The 14,990-nt window shown below is 37.4% G+C and overlaps 1 protein-coding gene across 1 annotated transcript in view; it reads left to right on the forward strand.

Moving 5' to 3' along the window:
• Nucleotides 1–1,562: 1,562 nt before the first annotated feature.
• LOC131416387 (antigen WC1.1-like) overlaps nucleotides 1,563–14,990 on the forward strand; it is a 50,003-nt gene continuing 36,575 nt past the window's right edge. The window contains exons 1-2 of the mRNA XM_058558885.1: nucleotides 1,563–1,688; nucleotides 14,601–14,915. Coding sequence (XP_058414868.1) covers nucleotides 1,622–1,688; nucleotides 14,601–14,915 — 382 coding nt within the window. The 5' untranslated portion in view covers nucleotides 1,563–1,621. The remainder of the gene's footprint in view (nucleotides 1,689–14,600; nucleotides 14,916–14,990) is intronic.

Below are 14,990 nucleotides of genomic sequence, written 5' to 3' on the forward strand. Positions count from 1 at the left end.
GCAAAAATCAACAAGCGTGATCACATAATGCTAAGTTGGCATTATGCTAAGTGAGATAAGTCAGAAAGAAAGACAAATACTGTTTGATATCACTTATATGTGGAATCAAAAAACTGAATTCATAAAAACAGAGATAGAGTGGTAGTTACCCGGGGCTATTGGAGGAACTGGGGAGATGTTGTTTAAAGGCACAAACTTGCAACCAGTAGGTAAATAAATCCTGGAGATCTAATGCACAAAATAGTGATTATAGATGACAATACCGTATTGTAAACTTCAAAGTTGCTAAGGCACTAGATCTTAATTGTTCTTACAACAGAAAAGAAGCAATTATGTGACATGATAGAGGTGTTAGCTAATTCTACAGTGGTAATCATATTGCAATATATAAAAGTATCAAATCAACACATTGTACACCTTAAATTCATATACTATATTACATGTCAATAAAAATACATGTTTTAAAAAAGTGATAAAACAGTGAATGCTTGTTTTGTTGATAGCAAAGGTGAGATAAGCAATTAGTGTAAAACTGATTTCATTTGCAAGCACTGTAATGACAGCCATCTGATTTATTTACTCAAAGAGGCCTGAAAAGAATGTGCAAGTAGACTAACTGGTTTATGTGAAAAGGAATGGAAGAAAGGGAGGCTTAGGGACAGAAGTGTTGAAAAAGAGGACCCAGGAGCAGATGGGTACACACTTTCTAACCACTGAAGACTGGATTCTCAAGTGCAGACTGCCACATTGTAAAATGGGGATTAATCTTATAAATAATTAATTTGCAATCTGTAGTCCCACCATGTCCCAAGGGACTATAATTTATTTCTAGGTGAAGTGTCTGCACTGGTCATAGTAGTCTTGGGGGCAAAAAGTTCTCTGTGATATGAGGAAAGGAAAGGGAAGACAGACTTTATACTTGTTGCTGTTAGGAGGCTTGGATCTTTATGAGGCTTTCACTTACCAAGAAGAAATGAAAGGAGAGAAAAGCTCACTCTATGAAGCCAATAATCATGTCCCCTTGATGTCCATCTTACCTTTTTTTTCATTTACCTGAGAATCTTTCATCTTTCTAATTCTAATTTTCTACTCATCTGACTTTTTGTTCTTACTGTTATATACTTCTTGTTTCTTTGTAGCCACAACACGTTGGTCATTTGACATTGGAGACCTAGGCTTAATTAAACAAAAATCATCTTTTCTTGGGCCTATGGGGTAGCAGAATTGATCCCACCAGCTAAGCTGAACCACCGTTGAGCTGGACCCCTGGGGTGGAGAAAAGAAAGCCACATATATTTTTTTAATATAGCTTTTCTGTATCAGCTTTGGGGACAGAATGACATCTGACGTCAGAAAACCTTATATCTCATATAAGGAGATATTCAAAATTCGGCATCTAATTGGTGTTTGAACTTCAGAAAGTTTCCTTTTATATAGTCTCTGATGGCAGGGAAGATGTTAAAGAGAGTTTCTATTGGCTCCTGGAAGATGGCGATCTCAGGGGATGGGACTATATAATCCCTTCCCTGCTGTAGGAGCCCCCATTATGGACCAGGAGGATTCCTTGTATGGTTTGGGAAAGCTGAGGCTGTTACCTGAAGTCAGGAGGATCAGAACGACCATGAATGGACACTGCCTTCTCCAAGGAGTTGTTTTTTTCCTCTTCAGTCTCCTAGCGAGTGCTCAAGGTAAGCATCATCTCACTTCTTAAGAACAGCAGAGATATTGGATCAGCTCTATGACTCGGGGTGAATGATCCTTGGGATTGTAAAGACAATGCCTCTCTATTGACCCTTTGGTTTTGAACAAATGTGATCTTTAGCAACACTGAAAGTTGATTTTTCTCCTATGGGGCTCTGTTTTTCAAGTTCAGCAGTGAGAGGTTACAGAGATAGAAAGTTTGGTTTCAGATTGACCTGAGTGTGTGTTTCAGCCCTCCCTCACAATACCTAAAAGCTCAGAAAATATGTGATCACTTCCCAGTTTTCCCATAATGGATTGTGGCTGAGGGACTTCTCAGGCTGAGTCTTTATCTGTCCTTCCTGTACTCTATATTATGTCTCCACCAGTATTTTAGTATTTCTGCTCTTTTAGCCTATGGACTTGTGTGTGTGTGTGTGCATATATATGTCTGTGTGTGTGTAAGAGAGAGAGAAAGCGACAGAGTGAGAGACAGAGTAAATGGGTGAAGACGAGTTCGAAGAGTATGTAAAAGATAATATGTGGACAGGCATATGTCTGCCCAGTGGATGTCAATTTTTTAGATCTCACACTCTCTAAGCCAGACAGTTGGGTTGGTGGTGGTAGCAATGATATTTGTGCATGTGTATATGATGAAGGCAGATATGGAAACCTTCCTGCCTATAAAGAAAGCCCTCCCAACATAAACTATAATTACACCCCCAGATAACCCTGCACCTGCAGTCTAAGCCTGACTTTGACTTTCTTTTTCTTCCCCCACAAACCCACAGCTCAGACATTTTTCTGCTTTCCTGTAGTATTTCCCCAGCATTGGGTTCTTGGCAGAAACTTGTCTTCCTGCCCGTGGTGTTTTCTCTTCCTACCTCTTGGATTGATTGATGGTCCTCCAACGCCACTATGCAGCACAGAAAAAACTGATGCCAAATGTTGGTGCTCATGGATGGATTGATATTAGAGCATTGAAAGCAGAAGAGGGGATCTAGCCTTAGAGACTTCAGGATATGCCTCTCTTGGTCAATTTTTCCCTGCCCCACTGGGATACTTGAGTTTGTTCTATGACATCCTAAAGGATCTGCTATTCAGGAAGAACCTATGTCTATGAATGTCCTTATGGTAAATTTTCTCCCTTGTAGTTCTCTCAGATCCTAGATGAAATCTGGTCTCCACTGGGCCCCTGACTCAGAAGAGTCCAAGATACCAGTGTTTGAGCTCCTGAAATGGGAATGATCTAGTCACATGCGTAGAGAGTCTTTTAGATATGGGCCTTGGTCCTGGAAGCTTTATCAATGCTCCTCATCTGTCTATCCCTTCCCTAACCCATGTTTCCTCCTTATTTCAAGTCCCTTCAGTCAGAAGTCTCTGTCTCTCTTCTTTGGGAAATTCTACTCCTCCCAACAGAAGCAAGAAGTTCTGCTCCTCACTCCCTTGTTGTATTTCTTGGAACTTCCATTCCTTGGGTTTTGGCCATATGCTAATTATGGTTGCCCTTTTTCAGGCTTTGCAGGCTCTTAGGGGTAGAAGTGAACTCTCAAAACAAAATACAGTCATGCATCGCTTAACGATGGGGATGCGTTCTAAGAAATGTGTCGTTAGGCGATTTCATTGTGTAGACATCGTACAGTATACTTACACAAACCTAGATGATACAGCCTACGACACACCTAGACTATATGGTACTAATCTTATGGGACCACAGCATATATGCAGTCGATTGTTGACCGTAACACCATTATGCTGCAGTGTGGCTGTATAAAATTGGGACTCTGGTTCCACTTTAGCCTCTTCATTCAAGCTATGAGGACAATGAATAAATTTCTCATTAGGCCAAGAAGAAATCTCACCTCACTCAAACAAGCATAATTTTTCCTCAAAGAGAACTTTTTGTAGGATCATATTATTAAAGCACATGTTCAATATTAAAGCACTCAGTTGACATGAATTTGCCCCATCTACTTGTGAAATTTCAACCTTGGTATCATGGTGCCAAAAGACATTAAATGGTTCCTGAGCCTGGCGCATATTACAGAGATTCTATAGTACAAGTCAAGATCTGACAACTCCCTTTAGAGTTTTTCTGTACACAAAATCTCTGCTTTAATTGAGGGCATGTCTCAGTCCCTACACACACACAGACGCAGACACACACACACACACACTCGCAATTGGATCATAAAGTTCTTGTATACCATTTTACATCCCCTTTCAAAATTAACAAGATGTTTTAAATTTCTTTCCAACCTGTTAAAATATCTTCTTTGTCACTTGTATGGTTGCAAGTGTTTCACTGTATTATTGAATCATAACTTACTTATCTAATCCCATTTGTTGTATATTTATGTTTTCCATTACAATGCTATGATAAAGTTTTTATGAACATATACATTGACCTAATACATTGACTTAATTTTAAAGCCGTTATTTTCTCAAGATAACGATTCTGAAGTCCTCTGATATATATTGCCTAATTGCCCATCAGAATAGTTGTCAGTAGCTTTAATTCTGAATAACATTAACTGAGAGTATTATTTTTTTCATAACCTTGCCGTAAGTGTATTATATCATGTTTTTTATCCATATTGACCCTATAAATAGAAATATTATCTTCTTTCTTATACTGCAGTCCTAAGATATCTGTCATAACCATTTTTATTTTTTTCTCTAGACTGTTTTTCATTTTCTTATTTATTTATAGGAACTCTTTATAAACTAACATCATTTACTGTTTGTCTTACTATTACTGTCTATTTTGTAAATATTTTCCCCAATTTTTTTGCACATTAATGTTTTTAGGGTTGTAGATATGTGGGGGGGGTTACGTGATCAAATCTGCAATCCTTTACCTTTATGGATTCTGCCTTTAATGCGATGCTTCCAATGCTATTCTTCATCCCCAAATTACTTTTAATGGTTTTATTTAATAATTTTAACTTACTTAATTTAATTATTTAATAATTTTATAGTTTCACTAAAGAACATTTAAAATCTTATTGTGTCAGAATTTATTTTACTGTGTGTGATGGTGTTATATCTTTTGCACCAGATAGGAATTACATTTTATATATGTGACACACTTCAGATATGTGATAGTTCTATCACATAATAAAAATACAGAGGTGTAATATGGGCTTTACTCTTTTACTATACTAGAAGGAGAGATACATTCAATCACTTAACAACGTGGTTAGAAGATGCCAGCCTGCATTCCAAGTACAATTAAAGCAATTAGAAAGCGACTTCCCAGAAACGCACCACCATATCTATTCACCTACCAGCAATCCTCCTCAATATGTTAGTCGCCTCCTGCCTGAGGCCAATTCCTCCACTTGTGTATTAGATCCCATTTTACCATGTCCACTCATGGGCATCTATCGAGCAATTCTCCTCCATCTCTCACATCCCATCCATTTTTCACTTTATACTGAATATTTACTAACATACAAACATGTCGTTATCTCTCCCATCTCGAAACAAATGAATAAATAAACTCTTGGTCCAACTTTCTCAACAGCTACTGCTCCTTATCTTTACCTCCGTGTACAGCAACCCCCTGGCAAGAGCTGTTTACAATCACTCTCTGCAATTTCCCTCTCAATTAGATCGGGTTTTTCTGCCCCTCACTGTGGTGAAACTACCCCCTAGAAAACCCTTCAATGATCCCCACATTGCTAGTTCAACGATCAATTCTCAGTTGTTGTTGTTTGGTTGGTTGGTTGGTTTTGCTTGATATATCAATAGTATTTAGCATAGTTGATTACTCCCTCCTATTAGTACATTTCTTTATCTGACTTCTAAGACACCATACTCTCTTGGCTTTTATTCTACTTCACTGGTCACTCCTTCCTAGTGTTGTTTGCTAAGCCAATCTCTTCTCCCAGAACTCTTAATTGTGGGGTGGCCCAGGGACTCACTCCCAGAGCCTCTCCTTTTTAATATCTCCAACACATGTTTGGTGATCACATTTAATCTCATGGTTATAAATATCATTTATGTGCCATCAACTCACAAATTTATATCTCTAGCAGATCTCTCCCCACAAAACCAAACTTGTATATCCTTCATGTGCTTCACTTCTCCACTTGGATATCTAATACACACCTCAAATTAACACATCTAAAACTGAACTCCTGGTACCTCAACCCCCAAAATAAATGTGTGTTTCATCCACAGCTGAGGCCAAAACCTTGGAGTCATCCCTCCTTCTTTTTTTCTCTCACATCTCATATCCAGTCTATCAGGAAAGTCCGTCATCTTTTTCTGCAAAATATATCCAGGATCTGACATATTTTTCATGAATTTTTTTATTTTATTAATCTTTTCAAAAAACCACCTTTGGATCTTGTGATATGCTCTATTTTATCATTTTTTCTTTAACATATGTTTCCTTCTCTTTATTATTCTTCCCTCTACTTGCTTTGAAAGTATTCCTTTTTTTCCTCAATTTAAAGAAAACTTTTCTGAATTAAATTGCAGCTTTTTTATCTCTTATAGTATAAGCATTTTAGCCATAAATTTCTCTCTATGTACTGTTTTAGCTACATTTTAGTGTTTAAAAAAGTAGAAATTACAGGGGCCGGCCGGGTGGCATAGTGGTTAAGTTCTCATGCTCCACTTCGGCAGCCTGGGGTTCACAGGTTCAGATCCCGGGTGTGGTCCTACACACTGTTTATCAAGCCATGCTGTGGCAGGCATCCCACATATACAGTACAGGGAGATGGGCACAGCTGTTAGCTCAGGGCCAATCTTCCTCAGGAAAAAGAGGAGGATTGGCAACAGATGTTAGCTCAGGGCTAATCTTCCTCACCAAAGAAAAAAAAAAGTAGAAATTTCATTTTCATTTAGAACCATTTTTACTTTATGATTTCTTCTTTGACTCTCAATTTGCACATGGATTTTCTTCTTCTAGTTTCCAAACATACAGGGAATTTTTTTTTATATTTTGGATTTATTTTTAGCAATTTCATTGCAATCAGAAAATGTGATCACTATTATACTGATTCATTTGCATTTGCTTAAACTTGTGCTGTGGATGGGTACTACTCAATTTTTGTAAATGTTCCGTTTATACTTGATAAAAATGTGTATACTCTTTATTGTGTGTATAGGACCTAATAGAATGCTAATAGATGAGTTCAAATCTTATAATTTTTGTTATTGTCTGTTTGACCTATCATTTATGGAGATAGACGTGATCTCCTTAGTTCTATCATCAGTGAATTATATATTTTGAGGCTTTTTATTGAGTACAGATAGCTTTTAAATTATTATATCTTCTTAGTCAATTAAAATATTTTTCATTATTGATTTATTTCCTGGTTGTTAATAATTCTTTGAATCTTAAAGTCTCTTTTGTCTTCTATTAATATAAATATCCTGGTTTTTATTTGTTTATTTTTGCCCCATGTATCTTTACCCCATTATTTGCAAATTTTCTGTGTTCTGATATTTTAGATGTTTCCCTTACGAAGATTGACTACATTTTTAAAAATATTTAATATGATATCTTTTGTTTTTTAACTGATCATTATAATAGATTTATTTATTGTGATTCTTGATATATTTTGAGTTCTTTGCATCACTTGGAAATTCTCACCCATTGTATTTTCAAATATAGCCTATTCCAACTTCTCTCTCTCTTTGCTCTGAAATCCCTCTCTTCTGGAACCCCATTACGCATATATCTTTTCATTTTATTTTCCATATTTCATAACTTTCTTTTTTTTTTTGAGGGAGTTTGGCCCTGAGCTAACATCTGTTTCCAATCTTCCTCCTTTTTTCCTTTTTTTCTCCCCAAAGCCCCAGTGGACAGTTGTACCTCATAGTTGTACATCCTTCTAGTTGCTCTATGTGCAACACTGCCTCAGCATGGCTTGATGAGCAGTCCATGAGTCCCTGCCCAGGATCTGAACCGGCGAACCCTGGGCCGCCGCTGAAGCGGAGCATGCGAACCTAACCACTATGCCACCGGGCAGACCCCTATTTCTTAACTTTCTTTTCAGTTTTTTTAATTCTTTGACTCTTTGTTCCATATTCATGGCAATATTTTGTATTTGTCTTCCAGTTCACTTACTCTTTTTCATCTGTATCTGGTCTGACATATAATTCATCCAATGAGTGTTTTATTTTAACAATTATACTCTTCATAATTCAAAGCACTATTTGTTTTTCAAATGTGTCTGTTCATTTCCAATAGTCTCTTGTAGTTGCACATCTAAATTTTATTCTTTATTTTTAAAATATTCTATATATGACTATATATTTTTTATATGATAAATCCATCATCTGAATTTGCTGGAAATCTAAAACTCTTGTTTGTTTCTACTGACTCATTCATTTGCTATTCATCAAGTATTTATTGAGTGTTATGTGTCAGGAAAGTTTGTAAGTCCTTGTGATATAGAAGCGACCAAACTTTAAAGAAAAACCTCTACCTTCATGGAGCAGATTCTGGAGGAGGATTGATAGACAACAATACAAATATATAAGTAAATTTAATATAAGATGATATGTTATGTGGAAAGAAATAAAGAAGGAGGGGAAGCGGGGTGATGGGGTAAAAGATGATGGGGTAGACAAGTTTGCAATTCTATATATATTGTTTGGAGAAAGCCTCTTTGAGATGGTGGCTTGCCTCCTCCTGTGCTAAATATTTTGTACTCATGAAGGTCTAAATTAAGGATGAGTTCCTTAAGAAGAGACTTGAGTCTGCTACTGCCAGTAGCCCAGGTGACCACCATAGCTCCTCACATCACATTTGACCCCTTATATGGTCCTGATTTAGGGAGAGTCTCATTATAGTTCCCACATTGCCCCTCAATACAGGTCCAAGGCATAATACCCTTAAAAGGGCTCCCATCAGAATTTTCCCAGAGCTAAGCTATTTCTCCTGCTTGGTTATAATCTTATATATCAGAAGTCCAGTCTGGTCTCATGGTTTGTTCCTTGGTTGTTCTTTGGAGCATTTCCTCCACATACTGGAGGGTTCCCCCAGAGTACCTGCTACACTATGTTGCTAGATATAATATTCCTCCGTTGCACTCAAATAGGCACCAATGTTACAGCAGTGAACACAGTTCACAGTAAAGCTCATAGGCTAATGAGGGATCTGGAGAACATTACATTAGGTGAAATGTCAGACAGAGAAAGGCAAATACTATATGATGTCACTTATATGTGGAATTTTTAAAAGCTGAACTCATAGAAACAGAGCAGAATGATGGTTACCAGGGGCTAGGGAGTGGCAGAAATGGGGAGATGTTAGTCAAAGGGTACAAACGTCCAGTTAGAAGATAAATAAGTTCTGGGGATCTAATGCATAGCATTCTGATTATAGTTCACAAAACTATTTTATACAGTTAAAAGTTGCTAAGAGAGTAGATCTTAAATGTTCTCACTGCAAAAAAGAAATGATAATTGTGTGAGGTGATGAATGTGTCAACTAACACTAAGGTCATAATCCTTTTGAAACATGTAAGTGTATGAAATCAACTTGTTGTATGCCTTAAACTTACAAAATGTTTTATGTCAATTATATCCCAATAAAACTGGAAAGGAAAGTTAAGGCCGCTTTAGGAATACAATATAAAGTCTAATAATCTACTCAGAAGTGGTCCAGGAAGGCTTCCTGAAAGAACTAAAATATAAGGGGATACAATGTACTGTAGAATTGAAATTGTTTTAGATACAAAGCTAAATATCTATGCCTATAATATCCGTATAACAGAGATCCCCATATTCTTGTATGTGCACGCACACTCACTTGTTGATGTAAATCAAGCCCTCTATATACTTCTTTATTTTTTTCTATATTGGTCAAATGCTAACAAATAAATATGTAAATAAATATATAAATTATTCATGGATAGGGCAAAGATTTTAAAAGAACAGGCAACAAAAGCAAAAATAGACAAGTGCGACTATATCAAACTAAAAAACTTCTATACAGCAAAGCAAACATCAGCAGAGTGAAAAGGCAACCTATGAAATGGGAGAAAATATTTGCAAACCATATAACTGATAAAAGGTTAATTTCCAAATTATAGAAGGAACTTCTACAACTCAAGAACAAAGAAACTAATAACCCAATTAAAAAATTGGCTAAAGACTTGAATAGACTTTTCACCAAAGAAGACATCAAACGGCCTACAGGTCTATGACAAGATGCTCAACATCACTAATTATCAGGGAAATATAAATCCAAACCATAATGAGGCATCACCTCACACCTGTTAGGATGGCTATCATCAAAAAAAAAAAAAGGCAAATGTTGGCAATGTTGTGGAGATAACTGGAACTCTTCTGAGTATTTATCCACATTAAAAGAGTAAATTGTATCTCAATAAAACTATTACCAAAAAATCTATATGATTTACAGTGATGTTTCTATTTTCATTCCTAGTATTGTTTGTTAGATTCATTTTTTCTTTCTTCTTGATTAGTACTGCTCGATGTTTACCAATTTTCAATGAACTACGTGTGAAGAGTTTTTTCTTTATTTTATCTATCTTATATTTGCTTTCTTTTTCACTAATTTTTATTTTTGTCTTTATTAATTCCAATCTTCTATTTCCTTTAGGCTTTATTTGTTCATCTCCTAGATTCTTAAATGGAAGCTAACATTTTTTTCATTTTCATTCTTTCCTCTTTTCTAAATCTAGGTATAAATTTCCCTTAGACACTATTTTAGTTGCATTAGAGGAATTTAGTTACATCGTATCTTTATAACCATTATTTCACAACGTTTTCTAATTTTTAAAATTTATTCCTAGACCCAGGTATTTTTTGGAAGAGTGTTGCTTAATTTCCCAAAATTTAGAGATCACTAACTATATTTTCTTATTAATTATTAATGTAATTTCACTGTAGTCAGAGGAAACATTCTGTATGAATTCAATTATCTGAAAGTTTTTGCCCTATTATTTGGTCATTTTTTATAAATGCTCCACGTGCATTTACAATAATATGAATTCTTTCCCTCTTGGGTGTAGTGCTCTAAATACGTTATTTAGTTAAATGTGTTTATTGTGGTGTTTTACATCTACTATATTCTTCCTTCTTTTTTGTCTGCTTGGTCTACCTGCTATGAAAAAGTTATGTTAAAGTTCCCCCATTTTGATTGTGAATTTGTTTATTTCTTCTTTTCATTCTGTAAAATATTATTCTATACTTCAAAGCTATGTTTTTTTTTAATTTTATTTATTTATCTATTTTTTCCCCCAAAGCCCCAGTAGATAGTTGTATGTCATAGTTGCACATCCTTCTAGTTGCTGTATGGGGGACGCGGCCTCAGCATGGCCGGAGAAGCGGTGCCTCAGTGCGTGCCTGGGATCCAAACCCGGACTGCCAGCAGCAGAGCGCGCGCACTTAACTGCTAAGCCATGGGGCCGGCCCATCAAAGCTATGTTTTAACGTCTTTCTTGGATTTTGATATCTATAATGTCTTTATTAAGGGCTTATCCCATTATAATGATGAAAATTCCCTCTTTAACTCAATTAGTGTATCTTGCCTTAAAGTCTACTTTTTGTGATATTGATATAGCTACTCCAGTTTTCTTATGGTTAGTGTGTACATAGTATATACATTTTTTCCATCATTTTACTTTCAATCTTTCTTTGCCCTCGTGTATAAGGTGAATACCTTGCAAGTAGCATTTACTTGAATGTTGTTTTATCTAGCTTGGCTTTTACTTGAAGTATTTAATCCATTTCTTTTTTTAATGCAATTGCTGATATCATTAGGTTCGTATCTACCAGTTGCTTTTAATTGACCCACTTGCTTTATGGTCCTTTTTGTATCCTATTTTGCCTTCTTTTGTATTAAACAAACTTCTTATTATTCCGTATTTTCCTCTTTTCCTTTGATTTTCAGCAGCTTTATTAGGTATGTGGGTTTTCCTGTCTTTCTTGAGATTCTCTGTGCTGCCTGAATATGTAGGTTATACCTTTCATCCATTTTTTTAAATTCTCAACTATTGTCTCTTCAAATATTGCTTCTGCTGCTCTCTGTCTGTCTGTCTGTCTCTCTCTCTCTCTGTCTCTTCACTCCTCCTCCTTCTCTTCTCTCCTCCCTAGGACTCCTCTAAGTCACTAATTCTGTCTTGAAGTCTATCTAAAATTCTTTTAAATCGATTCATTCAGTTCTCAATTCTAGACATTCTATTGTGAGCTGGAAACTGTTACTTTGATATTTTTTGTATATTTACAATTCTTTGTTAACTGTTTTTTATCTTTTCACCTGTTGTTCTCTCTTTTCCTCTTTTCTCCTAAATGTATCGATCATGGTTAACATTCTTATCTGCTAACTCCAACATCTTTACCAAGTGTGTTTATGCCTTCTTATCTTCTTTTTCTTCACTTTGTTAATTTGTCATGTGATCCCATCTTTTTACATGCCATGTAATTTTTTATTGAATGCTGAAAATTGCATGTGAAAAAATAAGATACTCCAGATATATTTTCTAACACCAGAAAGGATTCTTCTTTTATTCTGCTTCGCAGGTGGAGGAGGGGATGCTGATCACCCAAATGTCTAAATACAACCTAGAACTGAGCCAGAACAAGTCTAGGTTGTAGTTTTGGAAGCACTCAGTCTACCTCTGATTTTCCCTGTTCTTATGGCATGGGCTTTCAGGGATTTCAATTGAGAGCCTGCAATGAATAATGCCACGATGTTTTGGTAGCTCAGCACCCAAGAGAATGAGGGAATATCCACTCTGCTTTCCAAGATTTTTGACATAGTTCTTTGGCCTCCTGCCCTTCACAGATTTTTATACTGGGCAAATATTTGAGGAGAAAATCTGCTATGCGGGAGTGGCCCTCCATCTCCAATTTTGTCACTCTGACACCAAGTAACCCCCAAAGTTATGCTGGCTGCTCTGTCCCAACAGTAGTCCTCTGCCTCACCTAAGCCCTTATCCTGAGCCATTAACTCATGCACTGATTTGGGAAATTCCCATAGAGTAAAAGAAGCTGTAGACCCTTGGTTAACACTGAAATGATCTCCACTCTTTGGAATGTTAGCGTATAGTGATGCCCCTTATCTGCAGGGGATACGTTCCAAGACCCCCAGTGGATGCCTGAAACCACAGACAGTACCGAACCCTATACATAGTATGCATTTTCCTATACATACAAACCTGTAATAAATTTTAACTTATAAATTAGGCATAATAAGAGATTAACACCAATAACTAATAATAATACAGAACAATTATAACAATGTACTGTAATAAAAGTTACCGTAGACCTTAGCAACCTCAGCATACGATTTTTTTCCTTTCCTTATTAAGTTAAGAACTTTCACCTTTTCACCTAAAAGAAGCACTTTACGGCTTCCCCCAAACTGCCAGCATCACTACTCTTGCACTTTGGGGCCATTATTAAGTAAAATAAAGGTTACTTGAACACAAGCACTGAGATACTGCAATAGTTGATCTGATAACCAAGAGGGCTACTAAGTGACTAACGGGTGGGTAGTGTATACAGCGTGGATATGCTGGACAAAGGGGTGATTCATGTCACGGGTGGCATGGAGCTAGACAGTGTGACATTTTTTCATGGTACTCAGAACGGTGTGCAGTTTAAGACTTATGAATTGTTTATTTCTGGTATCTCCCATTTAATATTTTCAGACCGCAGTTGACCCCAGGTAACTGAAACTGCTCAAAGCAAAACCCCGGATAAGGATAGACTACTGTATTTAGTCCATGTTGTATCCACAAATGTCTAACAAGTTGACTTTTTTTTTTAACGTTTTCCAGCTTTTTCAGTTGTACCCAGTAGGACCATTGGCCTTCTGTGAACTCCTCCAGTCTTCATGGAAGCAGAAGTTCTAGGTTTTATTTTATACTTCATCATTTACTTAAGGTGCAACCTTGATAGACATTAGTTAACCTCTCTTTACATCACTTTTTTCATGTGTGAAACGGAGAGAAGAATAATACAGCGAGTCCATCAAAATTGTCTGTTCAAGTGATTTCACAGCAGGAATATAACCTATTTCTGCTCTGTGATGGGGTTAGAAATACATGATATTTTCCCCCTAGAGAACAAATAACTCCAAATTTAATAATTGCAATTCCTGACATAAAGTCTGAGTAGCAATTAGATTTGTTTGGGGGAAGGAGCAATATTCTATGATTCCCCATGGAATCTGGCCAACGTCAATCTATATCATCTGACATCATCTCTCATGTGAGGTTGCCCAATCTACTCAAAGAGGAGTACTTTTTTTGAAACTAAGTATCCAGATCTGGAGTCTGAGGCTTAGAATCATAAGTGAAATATTCTGGGGTAAACCTTGGCCAATCTCATGGTGCATTCATCTTTCAGCTCTGAATGACTATAACCAGAACAATTGCGATTGGTACAGGAATCACGGCTACTACTTAAGCCTTCTGATGAGCTTAGCCCTGTTCCTCACTGCATTCCCTTTGATCTAATCCTTCTAAATCTCAAGTCAATGGCACTGAAGTGTGTGTGGTTCATGAGAAACCCATCCAGCTGCTAGCCCATTTACAGTAACTCTGAGCTCATTTAGCTGCTCAAGGTAGAGATTCTAACATTTCCTGTATATCCTCTCAGATGCTATGCAGAACTCTACAAGTCAGAAGTTTAACTCTGATAGGACCTATGTAACACTTTCTATCTCAGACTACTCACTAGATTGTTTTCAATTTAATTTTTCCTGTTCTTTCCTATTTTTCAACCCTATGACTGTCTGGTTACTACTATAAGACAGCGGATCCAGGTGCTGCCTTGGCGCCACAACTCCAGATCTGGCCCAGCAGGCTCTGCAGCCTCAGAAAAGAGTGCCCCCAACTGCTCAGGTGAGGGGTCCCACAGGACCAGAAAACCCTTCTCATTCCCTGTTTAATGTCCCTATGGCGTGACTCTCTCCTCAGACAGCAGACAGCTCCGCCTGGTGGACGGGGGAGGTCCCTGTGCTGGGAGAGTGGAGATCTTTCACCAGGGCTCTTGGGGCACCATCTGTGATGACTACTGGGACCTGCACGATGCCCACGTGGTATGCAGACAGCTGGGCTGTGGAGAGGCCCTCGAAGCCCTGTTCTTGGCTCCCTTCGGGCAAGGATCAGACCCCATCTGGCTAGATGACGTGAACTGCACAGGAAAGGAGTCCCACCTGTGGAAGTGCTCTTCCCGGGACTGGGGGCAGCACAACTGCGATCACCAGGAGGATGCAGGGATCATCTGCTCAGGTATGGTCAGTGCATTGTCCATGGGCTGAGAGAATAGAAAGTTCCAAGGAAGCTGGTGTCTGATCACTGGGGCAA

This window comes from Diceros bicornis, chromosome 17, assembly GCF_020826845.1.
Source record: "Diceros bicornis minor isolate mBicDic1 chromosome 17, mDicBic1.mat.cur, whole genome shotgun sequence".
Lineage (NCBI taxonomy): Eukaryota > Metazoa > Chordata > Mammalia > Perissodactyla > Rhinocerotidae > Diceros > Diceros bicornis.